The sequence below is a fragment of the Rhinopithecus bieti genome, unplaced genomic scaffold (assembly GCF_001698545.2).
Source record: "Rhinopithecus bieti isolate Rb0 unplaced genomic scaffold, ASM169854v2 scaffold_19939, whole genome shotgun sequence".
Classification (NCBI taxonomy): domain Eukaryota; kingdom Metazoa; phylum Chordata; class Mammalia; order Primates; family Cercopithecidae; genus Rhinopithecus; species Rhinopithecus bieti.
In genome coordinates, this window is record NW_016810019.1 from 439,486 (window position 1) to 457,468 (window position 17,983).

At 34.8% G+C, this 17,983-nt stretch overlaps 1 protein-coding gene across 1 annotated transcript in view; it reads right to left on the reverse strand.

Moving 5' to 3' along the window:
- Positions 1-17,983, reverse strand: part of ARAP2 (ArfGAP with RhoGAP domain, ankyrin repeat and PH domain 2) — a 192,219-nt gene that overhangs the window by 150,707 nt on the left and 23,529 nt on the right. The window contains 4 exon segments of the mRNA XM_017891113.1: positions 6,696-7,049; positions 9,038-9,129; positions 9,888-9,964; positions 11,063-11,121. Of these exon segments, the coding sequence (XP_017746602.1) occupies positions 6,696-7,049; positions 9,038-9,129; positions 9,888-9,964; positions 11,063-11,121 (582 nt within the window).

A 17,983-nucleotide genomic window follows, 5' to 3' on the forward strand; every position in this document is an offset into this window, starting at 1 on the left:
AGGGATTGCATTGGGGAGTTATACATGATATAAATGATGAATTGATGGGTGCTGACGAGTTGATGGGTGCAGCACACCAACATGGCACAAATATACATATGTAACAAACCTGCACATTATGCACATGTACCCTAGAACTTAAAGTATAATAAAAAATAAAAAATAAAAAAAAAGATTTATAAAACATAATAAATCAACAATAACAATGTTTAGGGGGGAGAAAAAGACATTTTCAAGCATGGAAGGTCTGAAAACATTGACTCCCTATCCACCTTTTCTCAGGAAGCTTCAAAGAGTTGTACTTTATCTAAAGAAAAGATGGAGAGACAAAAACACTAGAGAGAGGAATAGAGAATCCCAAAGATGATACAAGGGAATTCCAAGATGCTAGTGTGCACTCAGCCTGGGGAACAACCAGGCCAAACTAAAGTTTTCTTAGCGGGCAGTCGGATGATGAAATTGATAGGTATATTTATTTTGGTTACTTCAGAGATTCATATTTTGAGGAAGAATTTTCAGATGAAGGAATACACATATTAAAAATAAAGCAAACAGGCCAGACACGGTGGCTCACGCCTGTAATACCAGCACTATGGGAGGCCGAGGAGGGTAGATCACGAGGTCAGGAGTTCAAGACCAACCTGGCCAAGATGGTAAAACCCCGACTCTACTAAAAATACAAAAATTAGCCAGGCATGGTGGTGGGTGCCTGTAATCCCAGCTACTTGGGAGGCTGTGGCAGAGAACTGCTTGAACCCGACAGGTGAAGGTTGCAGTGAGCCAAGATCACGCCACTTTACTCCAGCCTGGGCAACAGAGTGAGACTCAGTCTCAAAAAAAAAAAAAAAAAATAAGCAAAAGAAAAAATAAACAATTATTAATTCAACAAAATTAAACATTGTCAACAAAAAAAATTATTCATACTATGCTACATTGCTCAAAAATGAGTAGCCTTTACAGTTATAATATAAAACACAGTTACAGATATCTAAATATCTTATGTAACTATTTTAAAAGGATAATAGGAATTGTGTCTAGAAGGGAAAGAGGAAACAGTGGTTAAAATGAATAAATATGATCTTCCATGGTGGTACATCAACAGCTAATCCCTAACACTGAACAGTTAAAAAAAAAGTATAAAAATAATAAGACATACAAAACAAATGCTAAAAGTAACTATAAAAGAGTTGAAAGGGGCTGCCCCTTATGAAGAGGTTGGAGGGAGGAAATGTCACCTTTTTTTTTATTATAACGCCTTTCCTTTATTGCTCCATTAATACATATGTAATAATGTTCTTACCAGTACATTTCACTATATCCCTTCAAACAACCTCTCCGTTATGTCACTATCAGAAACTGACAAATGGACTATTAATAGTTCGATAGAAATATGTTTAGTATCATACCCCGGGTCACAGAGTTTAAAATATCAAGGTACTAATATATTCTGGAAATACCTACTTAAAACTGAATTTTTTTTTATTATACTTTAAGTTCTAGGGTACATGTGCACAACATGCAGGTTTGTTACATATGTATACATGTGCCATGTTGGTGTGCTGCACCCATTAACTCGTCATTTACATTAGGTATATCTCTTAATGCTATCCCTTGCCCCTGCCCCACAATAGGACCCGGTGTGTGATGTTCCCCTTCCTGTATTCAAGTGATCTCATTGTTCAATTCCTACCTATAAGTGAGAACATGCAGTATTTGGTTTTCTGTTCTTGCGATAGTTTGCTGAGAATGATGGTTTCCAGCTGCATCCATGTCCTTTTATTTAAATAAGCTATGTACTACTTTCTGACACATAAACTATGTGCTTGTATAACAATCAAACATTGAATTCTGAAAGTTCAGTGTGAACACATGATCTGTTTACCTTGTACTTATCAAAGTATGAACTGACTGGGACTCATAGTAACATTATTTAAGGTCCTCTGCAATAAAATGGTGTTCTGAAAGAAAAAGAAAATCGAGGTTTATTGAGCATCAGTTAAGAGTGAGGCCCAAAGTTACCTACTTTTCCAAATGATTTCACAGAAGTAGTCTTGACCTCATGCATTTACGTGAAAAATGGAGGTTCCAAGAAATGGAGTCACACAGCAAATGAATGATGTCTGTCTGATTCCAAACCCTATTCATTTCTCTGCAGCTAAGATGGCTGAAAGGAATTAACCAGGTAATATTATGGAGACGGAAACTAACTTTTTTCCTCCTCAAACTGCAACAATATTAAAGCTTTTTATTTCCTTGGCACAATGTTTACCAGTAGCAAGTGCTTTGAGAAACGGCCATCTAATTTTCAGATTAAAAAAGAAAACATACTTTTTATCAAGGATTTCGGATTCACTTTTAAGTTCAACAAGGTGACTGATATGTAACACCCTAGTCAAACATGGACTTGCCAACTTTCTGCTACACCTGCCTTTCACTGCATCCCCAAGAAAGTATACCAAGAGACCCAAGACACTCAAACACTTGTGTAGCCAGGTGGGGAATTCTTCCAATAAAGGAGCCTTGGAGATTGGATGATGACATGGAAACTGACAAAGGCACAAACAATATAAGCTCTGAATTCCTCCCAGGTCTTGGGCTATTGGCTTCTGGGAGCTCTGACTCCCAGTCACTGTCTGAGATCTAACCTTTTCTTGGTATTTGATCATTGGCTTTTTCACTTTCCCTAGTTATGTGTTCTCTGGACACGCTTTTCACTGGCAGTTTCTCTCTCCTGGTCCTAGAACCCAACTGTCCATCTTCAGTAAAATAACTCCAACCTCCACCTGCTCACTATCTCAACCCTCAAGTACATCTAGATATCACCACTATCATTGCCTTTCCCTCTAGAGAGAAAAGCATTTTACTAAAAATGCCAGTTAAAATCTTATCCATTTTCCAAATGGGAATTCAACTGCTACCCTCTCCTTCCTGGAAGGCCTTTGGAGAAATGCTTTCTCAACCCTTGGTAACCTCAGGACTCTGTACATACCAATTATACTTTTGTCTTTGGGTTTGATTGCTATTCACATATACATTTCTTTTCTGCCTTAAATGGAAGCTACAACAAGATCAGGAACACATCTTGCTCATCTGTGTCCTTCACCATCTCCAAGTGTTGACTTAACCTCACATGATCAACTGTAGCTGTCTCAGGCTCACACTGCCACATCAGTACTCCTCATGGCCAAAAAAAAAAAGTTAAATTAAAAAAGAGGAATTTCCCCAAGTAAGAAATAAAGTCCTAAAACATTTCAAGTAAAATAGAAATTCTTTAATACACACAGCAGTTTTTATAAAGATGCTCTGTGTGTCATGCTGAACACAGAAACATCTTTAGAAAATAGTATTGTAAAAATTCAAAAGGGTTTCTTTTGCATATATTCTTGGAGATGTTAATTTATGCATCTCCTAGAAGAGGCACAGCACATCCAACCATGTTCTCTTTTCTTTACAACAGCTTCAAACGTTTCTCTTCTGAGATGCATATTTGGGAAATGCTGGAATAAATTATATGCAGTCTTTCACATTTGCATCTACACAAATCTGCTGAAAAGCTTATTATTTACAGCTGAGAAAAAGTGAAGATGATTTACTTTAATCCTCAAAACCAGTGAGAGGTTTTTAAAAGCAAGTATCACTTATTAAGCTTTTCATCTGCTTTGACCTATTCAAAATACAGCCCCCAAAATTCCACATTTTATTGTTTCTTTCACACAGTTTTTAAACCACTAGTTTTAGGGATATTATATTTAGGTCATTCAAGTATTTAAACAACTTTTCATATATTAAACCGGAAATGTTTCAGTATTTCTTTTGTTGTATGGTGTCATACAATTATATTCTTAACCATATATTGGGCAATGTTCACACATTAGGCATTGATTCAGAATTGGCATTTCCATTTCAAAAGTAAATAGATAACCATGTGAAATAAGTTCAGATTGTGAATGTGATTATTTTGTTTAATGACATTCATTAAACAAAAGACAGCTGTATACACTATTTGAAAAGTATAAACTAGAATGTGTCTGTTAGTTTTAAATTGTATTTTGACAATTGTATTTTGATAATTTACGTGCATGTCTTTAAGGGGAAACAATTATGAAAAAAAAAATAAAATCACCAAGAGTCCACTACCCTGTTAATGTATAACAGCATTATCAATGGTTCTTGGAGATTTTCAGCCACAAATATGTTGTTGAGTTCAGCAGCTTATATTACAAAGTTCTTATAAATTGCTGTTTTAGAAAAATTAAAAGAAAATATGTCTAATGCTAGGTTTTTCACAGATTCATTCTACAACAAATACTAAGCATCTACCACGAGCTAGGCAGTGTTCTGCTAAGGCTATCACAGCACAAGAAAAGCAATGCAGAAGCCTGTCCCCACGGAGCTTGTATGAAATAAATAAATCATCTGGCCTGTAAGCCCTGTAGAAGAAAGTAATTAAGGGAGTGGTGGGGTGGCAGGGGAGAGCAAGTTGTAGTATTAAATTTGGTGGCCAGGGCTTAAATGCAAAGGAGACATTATAGTATGAACTTGAGAGAAGTTCAAGCCATGTTACTCTTGAGGGAAGAGCATTTCGGGCAGAAAGAAATACAAATGCAGAGGCCTCTAAGGAGGACCTCCGCTTTTTATTACTTCTGTATTTTACTGGACCACAGCCTCATTCATTGGCTACATCTGCTTTTATGCTATAACTGCTGAGTTAAATAGTTGCAACAGAGACCATTTGACTATAAAGCTTAAACTATTTAATACCTGACCCTTTATGGAAAAAGTTTGTTGACACCTGCTATATGGAGTTCGGAATCCCATCTCAATCAGTGCTGTCTGGTTCAAAGAGACATGCGGCCATGAGTTAAACAAAGCTCAGCAACCACTGCATAAGGAAGGGGTAGGCATCACTTTGTTTACTTTAATGAACATCTTAAACCCTCACAATAGCCTACAGAGTCTAATTAGGAAAGGAAAAATTCTGGATTCTACTTCTGATTTAATGAATGCATGCGTTTTGGCCAGCTACACATATTTCTTTCAAGTCATAGCAATATAATCATGTAGAAGAGTTTTAAAATTTCTTGGTGACATACAAAGCTCCTTGGTTTATTTTCTTATATCCATTTATCCTGGTATTTTGGATGGGGGGGGCAGGGGTGAGCTTTAGGACAGAAAATGCAATTATTTCCCCAAAATAGAAAATATAAATCCAGAAAACTTACAGCATCTAACCTTAGGCAGGTTCAGAATAGAAATAATGGAAAGTCAAAGTTCTGAAAAAGAGAGACAGAATATATCCTAACTGTCCCAGAGGTGGCCAACAATGGTAAAACTTTCTCAATGTGCCTGCAGCATAAACAGACCAACCCTGTAAAGGGCGAGATCTCACCCGGGGCACACAGGAAACCACAGCTGCTGGGGGCTTTGTACTCAAAGTCTGTTTCTTCTTCCAGTGATACTTTAAGAGAGCACTTGGACCTCCCTAAATACTTAGATTTTACAGAAATGAATTCAAGAATATTCAAGTTCACTGATTCATTCCACTAGTGTTCAGACCTGAGCAGTGATCCACACGTTTGACATCTGAATATGCACTTACCAATAACACTTAGGACTAAAAAGAAAAAGCAGAGGGTTTTGTCATCATAATGTAACCAGAAAGAAGTGACACACGTAGCTGACAGTAAGAAGTACTCTGCTTTGGCTTATTCAAAATCAAATTTCCTAAAGGATGAAAATATATAAGGTACTAACATATAATTACTAACCATATAATTTTGGGGTGTTTTGCTATCTTTTGAAATGTAATTCCTGCTTCTACTAGTCATCTGATGCCGCTTCTGGCAGATTTTTTTTCAATTAAAATTATTTTAGATCAAACCAATCCTTTCTAGAAATGACATACATTTCAGGAGAATAGGAGAGAAAAACAGCACACTGTAGGGACTCACCACATTAGCTACTGATACATGAAAGCTTTAATCTCAAAATCATTTAATAATTCAAGAAAACATTTCAAGTAAATATTTCAAAAGACATCTAAAATCAGGATGCTAGAAAACAATTCTAATTAAATATAATCCTTCCCCAAAGACTTCTCAGTACTGTAAAATGCTTAAAGGACAAAAGTTTCTTTGTAAACATCTGCTGATAAATCCATTGAAAAGTGTAATATTCACGGAACTCTGACCTTCTTTGTAACATACAAAAATTAAAACAATATATCAATAACAGTGAAGACCTAAACCTAACAAAGATGTACTTTTCCCTAACTACAATAAGCCTTGTATTCTCAAACAGAACACTGTTATGATATGAGCAAAAGCCAAACAGTGTGGGCTGAGTAATACTAACTCAGTCTGTCTTGTTTTTCTTTGTTACATACTGGGACACAGATTAGCCCATTTTGATGCGAACTTAGAAGGTAACATTAAGAAATTAGATGTGAAGTCATAATTTTCTATTTTAATTTGCAATTCTGGACCTTAATGCAGCATTGCATTGCACATCTCTCTCCTTATGTCTAAAGAATAGCACTGGCAAAAGCGTGCTGAAAGTCCCTAAAAATGGCATCTCTGTGTATGTGTGTGTGTGTGGAGGTGGAGTGGGGGAACAGTATCCCAGAAGGTTTAGAAATGAATAAACTTCAAATTTTAAAAATATGCCACTTATGAAATAAATAAATACGTACATACCCTTGAGGAGAGAGTTTATCCAGCCATCCCGATTTAACCTTCTTTACAGATGCTCCATAAAAGCAGGCATAGGGAGATATTGCCTGTGAAGAAACAGCTGATGAATCAGCATTTCCACTTGTTGAGCTTAATGGATAACTGTGCCTATTAACGGAGTCCAAAGTCAATGCTTTTTGAATCCTAGATTTAGATGCCTTTGAATTTTTTCTTCTTAAACTCTGAAAGCATTCTTCTACTGTTGAGTATTCTGATTCAGAAGCAGTGTCTATCAAAAAATTGTTTTTGTCCTCTCGAGGTATCCAAATATCTTCCACCTTGTCCTCACTTATTTTCTCCTTTCTGTTATCATATATGCTAAATGGAAAAATGATGTAAACATTTCAAAGTGCTATATGTGATTTAAGACATCAGTGACATTTTGAAAATTTATAAATAACCAATAACAGAAACATAAGGCCAGGAAAATCCTAGAGTTTCAATCAACCCTATTGAAAATTATTTTAACTCTTCCAGAAAAACTAAGTAAAATTCTTTCAGTAACCTATGACATATGTGAATACTACTACAAGTTTTTTCTTAGGTATAATTTAATCTTATCCCTTTTATTTTGGACGGTTAGGTGCAGGTGCTAAGGATGGAGACTGGGTATATTCTTCACATCACAATTTAAACATCTTTAATAGCACAACTAAGTGGCCAGCCCAATGTCTCTGGGCAACATCATAGACCATTAACTCATCTATATGGAGATCTTATTTCCCACTTGTTTATCACTCTCTACTATCCTCTAATCAACTCCAAGGACCCCATGTTTCACCATAATGCAATAAAACAGAGAGTACGTCTGGCTGCTGAGAGCATCAGTATTATTTTGCAATGCTGATGAGGAAAAATATTGCAGCACACTGCTAGCTACAAAACAATAAAGGGTCAGTGTACATTCAGGAAGTAAAAGCTATGTAATGCAAAATATTTATTGGAATGCATTCATAATAGCTAGGCATATTTCTACAGATTCAAGGAATGACATAATAGATCAAATCATTAACGACAAAGGACATTTTTTGCTAATCAATGAAACAGATATGCCTGGGCTCAAATTACATCTTTCTGGATATAGCATTCTAAAAACGATTACTGCCTTAAGAATAATCTAGGCCGGGCGCGGTGGCTCAAGCCTGTAATCCCAGCACTTTGGGAGGCCCCGGAGACGGGGCGGGCAGATCACGAGGTCAGGGGGAGGATCGGAGACCATCCTGCGCCTAACACTGGCTGAAACCCCATCTCTTACTAAAAAATACAAAAACTTAGCCGGGGCGAGGTGGCCGCCGGCCCTGCTCAGTCCCAGCCCCTACTGGGGGAGGGCTGGAGGCAGGGCAGAATAGCGTAAACCCGGGGAGGCGGAGCCTTGCAGTGAGGCTGATATCTGCGCCACTGCACTCCAGCCTGGGCCGACAGAGCGGAGACTCTCTAAAAAAAAAAAAAAAAAAAAAGAATAATCTAGCCCTGGCCCTTTCATATTTTGCATTATATTAGATTATGTCAAATGTTTACTGAAGCTGTTTAATTATTTAGCTTTAACTGAGGGAAACCTATAACAATGTTAGCCTTAGAAAATGAAAGACAAAAATAAAATGAATGTCCCTCTAAAAGAGTTTCATTAAACTGTTGGCAATACAAAAGAGAAATGCTTTCGGGGATGAATACTCCATTTTCCATGATGTGATTATTATGCTTGTATCAAAATATGTTATGTACTCCAGAAATATATACATCTACTATGTAATCTCAAAATTAAAATTAAGAAAAGAAAATGAAATATCAGGTAATGATCCAGTATGCCAAGTTCCAATAAAGCTGAGAGAAAAACAAAATTGAAGTTGCTGCATACAAATACTAACTCCGTGTGTGATCCAAATAACTGGATAATTGCCATGCTTCTTGCCAGTGCTGAAACTCCAATAAAAATAATATATTACACTTGTAAAAGTCTGCAACTTGCATAGTGATGTTCTGTACTGCCCTTTGCTCCTTTTTATTAACATAACCTCTCATCTTTAATGTGCAATCACAGTCACTTGTATTGCTTTGGGGCGGGGGTGTGGTTTCCATTAGAAAAACACAAAATAATCTGCCACAGAATGCAACTATTTACTTGATTTATACAGCATAATTCAATTAATAAAATGGGTGCTGTTATGCTTACATTTAGAGAGGAAAATTTTGAACTTATCAACATAAACTATTTTCTCTGACACACAATATTATACTATGAATGAAAAGTCAACATTGTATAACAGTTTATTCTAAATAGTTAATCATCATCAATCATGATCTCATACCTTGATTTGATGATAAAAGAGTTCGCTGCAGTAGTTGCTTCCCCTTTGAGTGCTTCTTCCTGGGTCAAAAATTCATTCTTTATAGATCGCTTCTATTAAAAAAGCAAACAAACAAAAAACACATACTGTTTTGCTTTTTGGTTTGGGGATTTGTTTGTATGTGTAGCAATATTCTACAAAATCCATAATATCTGAGTTTAACTAAATAAGTCTAATTACTTAGATCAATTTTCAGAAAAAAAAAGATAGTCTACATTAAACAGACTTTTGATTTTTTTTCACTATTTTATTCAAATGGTTAACTCATCAGTTCAAGTAAGAACAAAAGAAGATGCTAACCAAAAATAAAATTTATGTACTTTTATTTAATACATTTTTGTCTTCCAACTTCTCTTTTATCAAGACCAAGAAATAATGTAGCAAAAGAGCACAAGTAATAGAAAAGAATGAATGATACGCTAAATAATTAAAATATATACATAATTGGAAGCCTATGCACTTCAGAAGTCTGCACTTGGCTACAAGGCAAAGCAAAAATCTAGAGAGTGTTTAAGTTTTATAGAGTTTGTCTTTTGTTTAATTAACCCAATCTTGTGGCAAACTTTTAAAACTCACTATCCTGGATTCCCGAAGTCAAAATAAAAGTGTGTTTCTATAATGTATATTGAAAGATACAGATTTTACTACAGATTTTACCATAATTTTACTGAACAAAAATTTTGCTGACTGGAAATTTCACTCTTCAACATAATGTCATTCTTCAAATAGCTTGGAGAAAAATGAAGAGGTACAAATAGGCAGAAAAGCAAATAATTGATTATGGAAAACAATTAAAATGTATGGGACTAACCTTGGAATTTTCTAGTCTCTGGAAGAGAAAGGTCTCTCCATAAGGAAAGATGGAAGATGAATTCTCCTCATTTGAATCTTTTAGGGGAATTGTAGGATGAGAATGGAAAGATGTGAATAATATGAAATACTGTTTTTAAAAAAAGATTAAAAGCATGAGTTTTTTATGGCATTATCACAACACAAGCTTTATTCTGTAAGAGTCCAAATTATGCTAATTCTTATCCCTAAATCAATTCTCCTCATCGTCTTGATATAACACTCATGGTATCCACCATTTGCTTCACAAACATAACTCACTGCTCCTTAAATTGCAACCTGTCACATATGTCCTTGCCAACCTCTAGGATCCACATTAATATAACCAAATACATTGCCCATATACAAAAGAAATTGTCATGGTGCCATTTATAATGATAACTCCTAAATAAAGAAATACTCTAAACGCCAGAAAATTAAGCTTAGTTCTATAACTTACAATAAATAGTTATAAAAAGGTCACCAGCATAGTAGCTAGATATTACTTAAAATCCCAGAAGGCATTTAAAATAATTCCTCTAATGCCGTAGCTACTAATGCATCTGTAAATAAATTATTTGAAGAGAAGTTCCACCATCCTTGAATTATGCTAATCTACAAAAAATAATTATCAATATTTGCATTTCTACTATGGCAAAAATTTCTCTTAAAGATTCAGTACCCAAGTGTTTGACATCTTATTGTCAAAAAGAATGTTCCCAAACTTGTATAATCAGAATTTTCAAAATGAAAGAAAAGCCTCTGTCACTGTTCAATTTGCCAGAGCAACAATGACAGCCCTTTCCAGTTACCATGGCAAAATCACTTTCCATACATGTATCTTTGTTCTGTAGCTCAGACTGCCAGAAATCATTTAATTTAGTTAAATGCCTGCAACTGTGGCTAATGATAAATGAAGCTTGCATAAAAAGAAAACTTTTTACATTAGCATGTACAAATTTCTAGGAGTCAGAGTGTATTTTATTGCCTTTTATTCAGTCCCCTTTAAAAGTGTCTGAGGTACTTTGAACGCTGGCAGACAGTTATTTTCATTGTTCCCTATACCACAGGTGGGCTGCCTTCTCAATCATGATTTTAACACAGTTAAGACTATCAAATGAGCTCTAATTTAAGGAGAAATTAAACACATTGACTCACTTTGCCATGCCACAGATTTATCAGTTGAGGTAGCAACATTTCTTCTTTCACGAAAATAGCTTAAAAAGCAAAGGAGAAAATATTTATGAGTGAAAATATTTAAGATATTTAGGAGTACAATTAAAATTATTAGAAAATATTATGAGAAAATATTTATGATTTATATTTAAGTGAAGGATTTATTAGAGAGATATACATTCTTTTGGGTAGAAAAAAAATATTCAGAAATTAATTCTGACTTGAAAAAAGATGAATGGCCAACTTCCACAATGTATTTTCTATTTAGATTTTAAAGAAAGAGATTTTCTTTGCAAAGGAAATTTTTTACCAGTGTTTGCTACTCACATCTATAATTCACAAAAGTAAGTAAACATATTTGTCCAATGCTAGTGTGCACATAAAGTAATTTCAAAACTGCTAGTCATATCTCTGAAAGAAAGAGATTTACTAACTAGATGTCAGTATTTGTGTAGCTTTTTGTCTTTGGCTTTATAATAGTCAAAAACATGCCTGGCTCTGTAGACACAATATGAAAATACACAAAAGATCTTCTTTCAAAGATTCTACAGTCTCGGGAGGAAGGTATCACAGGTAATTATTTAGAATACAACATGATAACAGCAATGGCAGAGGTAAACATCGGAGAAGCAGAGGCTGATGAAGGCCTTCTACAATATAACAGAGTTCTCTTTTCCATCTAAAAAAAGGAAAAATGAAAAAGAAGAACAAAACTGACAGATTTATACTATACAATTTCAATATTTAATCTAAAACTACAGTAAGCTAATAATCATTGTGCCATTGCTGAAAGTACAGACATATAAATCAATGGAATTGAATAGAAAGTCCACATATACAGTCCCACACATCTCTGGTCCATTGACTTAAGAAAAAAGTTCCGAAGAAATGCAGTGGAAAAAGAATAGCCCTTTCAACAAATGTTGCTGGAACTGGATATCTCAATGATTAAAAGAAGTAAATGTCAACTTTTACTTCACATCATGCACAAAAATTAACTCAAAGTAGAGTTGGGACCCAAATGTTTAATGCTACAACTCTAGAAATTCTGAAAATATGAGAGAAAATCATTGTAACATCTGAGTAGGCAAAGATTCCTTAAATAGAATAAAAAACTAAAACCCTAACAAACATTGAAATGTAGTCTTTATGAAAATTTAAAATTTATAATGTCATACACTAGTGACAAGTGATTTGCCCAAACCAAAAAAAAGGACTCTTACAATACAGTAATAAGAAATACAACTCGATTTTAAAATGGGTTAACCTGCCATGGTGGTGATCACCTCTGGTCCTAGCAACTCAGGAGGCTGAGGTGGGAGGACAGCTTGAGCTCAGGAGGTGGAGCCCTGCAGTGACCCATGATTGTGCCACTGCACTCCAGCCAGGGCAACAAAGCAAGACTTTGTCTCAAAAAAATAAAAACAAAGCACACATACAAGAACAAAAAGAACAGCATGAGAAATATGGAGAGACCCTGTCTCTACAAAAATAAGTAATAATAAATGCCATTTTTAAAGCTTGAGCATAGTGGTTCATGCCTGTTACCACAACATTTTGGGAGGCCAAGGTGGGCAGATTTCTTGAGCTCCGGAGTTTGAAACCAGCTTCTTGGGCAACATAATGAAACCCCATCTCCACAAAAAAAAAAAAACAAAAACGAAAATCAGCTGGGTGTGGTGGTGCATGCCTGTAGTACCAGATACTTGGGAGGCTAAGGTGGGACGATTACTTCAGCGCAGGAGGTTGAGGTTGCAGTGAGTCATGACTGCATCACTGCACTGCAGGCTGGGTAACAGAGTGAGACTCTGTCTCAGAAAATAAATAAAATAAACAAAATGGAAAAATGTAAATAGTTGTATCACAAAAAATATGAATGTGTGATACCACCACATACACATTAGAATAGCTAAATTATAGCCTGTAAATATCAAATGTTGGAGAATATGTGGAATAATCAGAACATTTAAATACTGCTGGCAGAAAATAAATAAATAAATAAATACTGCTGGCAGGAATGTAAAAGGGTGCATCCGTTTTGGAAAATTGCTTGTATTTTCTTATAAAAATAAACATTCACCAAACTTCAAAGCCCAGCTATTCCAATCCTACCAAAAATATTGAAAACAGATGTTCACAGAAAGACCTGTATACAAATGGTCACAGCAGCTTTATTTTCAATAATCAAAAACTTGAAAAAACCCAAATAGACATCAAGAAGTAAATGAACAAATAGTGGTGTATGGATCCAAGAGAATATCACCCAGCTGAAAGAAAAAAAACTACTAAAAAAACTAATTAAATAAATGTCAAAAATCATCATGCTGAGCAAAAGAAGACATAAGAAATACTCTCATTCATGGTTTAATGACAGGGATACATTCTGAGAAATAGGTTGTTAGGCAATTTCATCATTTGCAAACATCATGGAGTGTACTTACACAAACCTAGATGGTACAACCTACTTCACAGATAGGTTATATGGTATAGCCATTATATTCTTACAGGACCAATGCCATATCTGTGGTCCATCACTGACAAAAACATCATTGTGTGGTGCAGGACTGCATATTCTAACTTATTCTATATGAGCATGTGAAACAGGGATGGACTGTATAAGAAACTAAGAAACTCTTAGAAGTAACAGAACTGCTCTGTTTCTTGATCGTGGTAAAAATTTCATAGGTTTATGTATCTTTCACAACTCATCCAATTACATGCTTTAAGGGATTATAATTTATTATATATATTTTTTGACCTCAAAAGGAGTTGCTTCAGAATGAATTCAGCAGCCGAGCATGGTGGCTCACACCTTAATCCCAGCACTTTGGGAAGCCGAGGTGGGCAGATCACCGGAGGCCAGGAGTTTGAGACCAGCCTGTCCAACATGGATAAACCTCATCTCTACTAAAAATACAAATCTTAGCTGAGCATGGTGGCACGTGCCTGTGATCCCAGTTACTCAGGTGGCTGAGGCAGGAGAATCTCTTGAACCCAGGAGGCGGAGGGCGCAGTGAGCCAAGATAGCGCCACTGCACTCCAGCCTGGGTAGCAGAGTGAGACATCTCAAAAATAAATAAACAAATAAAATACAAAATACAAAATAAAATAAAATGATTTTAGCAAACTTACTAATAGGGTTGATATATAAATATCAATTCTATCCCCAAATATCAGTAAACAAAATGAAACATTAAAATGGTGCCATATAGTATAAGGGCATTAAGAAACTACCAAAACCAAGAATTAAATCTAGCAAAACATTTGCAAGAACTCAATTAGAAAACATTACCGAGAAAATTAGAAAAAAATCTAATTAAAAATATATGAAATACTAGATATTGCAAAGATGACAATACCCCCTATATTAATCTGTAGAGTCAACGCAACTCTAATCAAAAGAGTTACAAGGAGGGACGCGTGTGGGATTTAACAAACTGATTCTAAAATACATGTGAAAAAGAAAGGACCAATAATGACACATTTTTAAAGAGTACAGTGAGAAGACATACTCTACCAGGTTTCATGATTCATTATATAGCTGTAGTAATTAAAACACTATATTACTGATAAAAAGGATAACAGGCTATTGAACTAGAATTAAGAACCCACTTAAAGAGACCCAGTTACATGGATGGAGCTGGAGGTCATTTTCCTCAGCCAACCAATGCAGGAACAGAAAACTGAATAGCACATGTTCTCACTTGTAAGTAAGAGCTAAATGATGAGAACATATGAGCACAAAAGAGGGAACAACAGACACTGTGGCCTACTAGAAGAGGGGAAGTGAGAAGAAGGAGAGGATCAGAAAAAATAACTATTGGGTACTAGGCTTAGCAGCTGTGACGCAAGTTTACTTATATAACAACCCAGCACATGTACCCTGAAACTAAAATAATTAAAAAAAAAAAAACCCCACAGAGATCCAATTGCATTTAAGTCAAAGAGGTCAATTTGTAGCAATGAAGAAAGTATGGTCTTTTGAAAGACTAGATCACCTGTACATCTATATGGAAGCAAACGAAAATTTACTCCTACCTCAGACAATACACAGAAATCATTTCAAGATAGGTTATAAATCCCAGTATAATAGGTCAAACAATACAGCTAGAAGATAAAAATAGAAGATTTTCATGTGTCCTAAGACATAAAAGTTTTAATTCTAAAGGAAAGTATGGGTAAATCTGAGTAAATTAAAATGAAGAACTCTTATTCATTAAAGAGTCACAATTAAGGAACACAAAAACAATATGCAGAGGCAGAAGATATACTGTATAAGGGGTTTATACCCACAGTTTGTCAGTAACTCTTAAGAACAAATAACACTTAAGAAACACACAAAAAAATGCAATTTAAAACAACCAAAACCAAAATAGGTGAAAGATCTGAAAAGGCATCACACCAAAGATACAAACGTAGCAAAAGGTCAATAAACAAGGGCATAAGGTGTTCAATCTCATTAGTTATCACAAAATGCAAATGTAAACCACAATAAAATAACACTACACATGTATCTATACAGCTAACCAAAAAAAAAAAAAAAAAAAAGAAAAAACCACAAATGTTGAGGGTATGAAACAAGGGGAATGCACATACACTGTTGATGGTAATGCAAATTCATACAACTAGTTTATAACAACCATTTTGCATTATCTACAAAAATGGAAAATATACAAATCCCATGACACAGCAATCCTACTCCTAGGTCTGTACTCAACAGCCATGCATACAAGTATGCCTCAAGAGTAACCACCCAAATATACGTCAATGGGTAAATGGATAAACAAATTGGAGATTCACACAAAGAAACACTATTCAACAATAAGAACAATCTGACATGCAACAACACAGACACATCTCAAAAACATCATACTGAATAAAGACGTCAGATATGAAAGATGACCTGCTGTGTGATTCCATTTATATAAAATTCCCAAATAGGCAAAACTAACTAATAGTGAAATCTACAGGTGCCTGATTCAGGAAGTTGGGAATTTACTGCAAATGGTCACAAGAGAATTTTAGGAAAAGTGGGGATGAGTGATGGAAATGTTCTAAATCTTAATTGTTATAGTGGTCACATAAGCATGTATATACTGAAAATTAGTCTATTTTATACGCAAATTATGTCTAAGTTGATTTATATGTGTATATACATATTTATATAATATAAATATATTTATATAATATAAATAAACCTACAAATAAATATACACACAGAATATTGGATAAGGAAGAAAATATGAAATATCTAACAAAATTAAGAATGGATATTATAGCATATNGGTGCCTGATTCAGGAAGTTGGGAATTTACTGCAAATGGTCACAAGAGAATTTTAGGAAAAGTGGGGATGAGTGATGGAAATGTTCTAAATCTTAATTGTTATAGTGGTCACATAAGCATGTATATACTGAAAATTAGTCTATTTTATACGCAAATTATGTCTAAGTTGATTTATATGTGTATATACATATTTATATAATATAAATATATTTATATAATATAAATAAACCTACAAATAAATATACACACAGAATATTGGATAAGGAAGAAAATATGAAATATCTAACAAAATTAAGAATGGATATTATAGCATATTCACACAATAAAATACTATACTGCAGTAAAAATGAACAAACTATAACCACAGACACAAACATGAATGATTCTCAAAGTTAAGCAAAATGAGCTAGACTAAAAATATACTCACTATAAGACTGCAATTTGTTTAAGATCACAAAGTGGGCAAAGCTATAATGTTTGGGTCATACCTAAAAGGTAAAACTTTTTTAAAAAGCATCCTTTATTTGTTCTTTATCTCCATATTCTTGATACTTTTATAAAGCCGTAATTGTTTCCTGACATTTGTGTACTACTAACGCAAGTACTTACTACTGATTTGAACCCTTGAGTGGAGCAGTACTCAAATTTTGTACGTCTTTGGTAACTTGCACTAGTAATTAATATTGCTACTTCTTACTGAGCATTTACAATATGCAAGATAGGTCTCAGGTTTTTACATATAAGCACGTGTGTGTGTGTGTGTGTGTGTGTGTGTGTGTGTGTGTGTGTGTGTGTGTATAGTCATCCCCTGCACAACGTTTTGATCAATGACAGACTGCACATATGACAGTGATCCAATAAGAACATGAGAATGAGAAATTCCTATTGCCTAGTGACATTGTAGCCATTGCAACACCACAGTACAACACTTTATTCATGTTTGTGGTGATGATGCTGGTGCAAGCAAATCCACCGCACTGCCAGTCATATAAAAGTATAGTGCACACAATTCTGCACAGTACATAATACTTGATAGTAAGTGATTTTACTGGTTCATATATTTACTATACTTTTTATTTTATTTTAGAGTATACTCCTCCCACTTTTTTTTTTTTTTTAAAGATAACTGTAAAATAGCCTCGGTCAGGTCCTTCAAGTGGTATTCCAGGAGAAGGCACTGTTATCATAGGTGATGGCAGCTCCATGCATGTAACTGTCCCTGAAGAACTTCCAGAAGATGGGAACGCTGAAGAGTTGTAAATTTTATACTTTTTTAAAATTAATTAAACATAGAAAAATGCTTATAGAATGAGGATATAAAGAATATTTTTGTGCAGCTGTACAACGTGTGTTTTAAGCTAAGTGCCATTACAAGAAGTAGGAAGCTTGAAAAGTTAAATACAATTAAAAAGTTATACTAAGCTAAAGTTAATTTATCATTGAAGAAAAAAAGATTGTTATAAATCTAGTGTAGCCTAAGGGTACAGGGTCTATAAAGTCTACAGTGGTGTAATGTCCTAGGCTTCACCTTCACTCACCTCTCACTGACTCACCCACGGTAAGTGCCCTATACAAGTGTACTGTTTTTTATCTTAACACCATATTTTTCCTATACCTT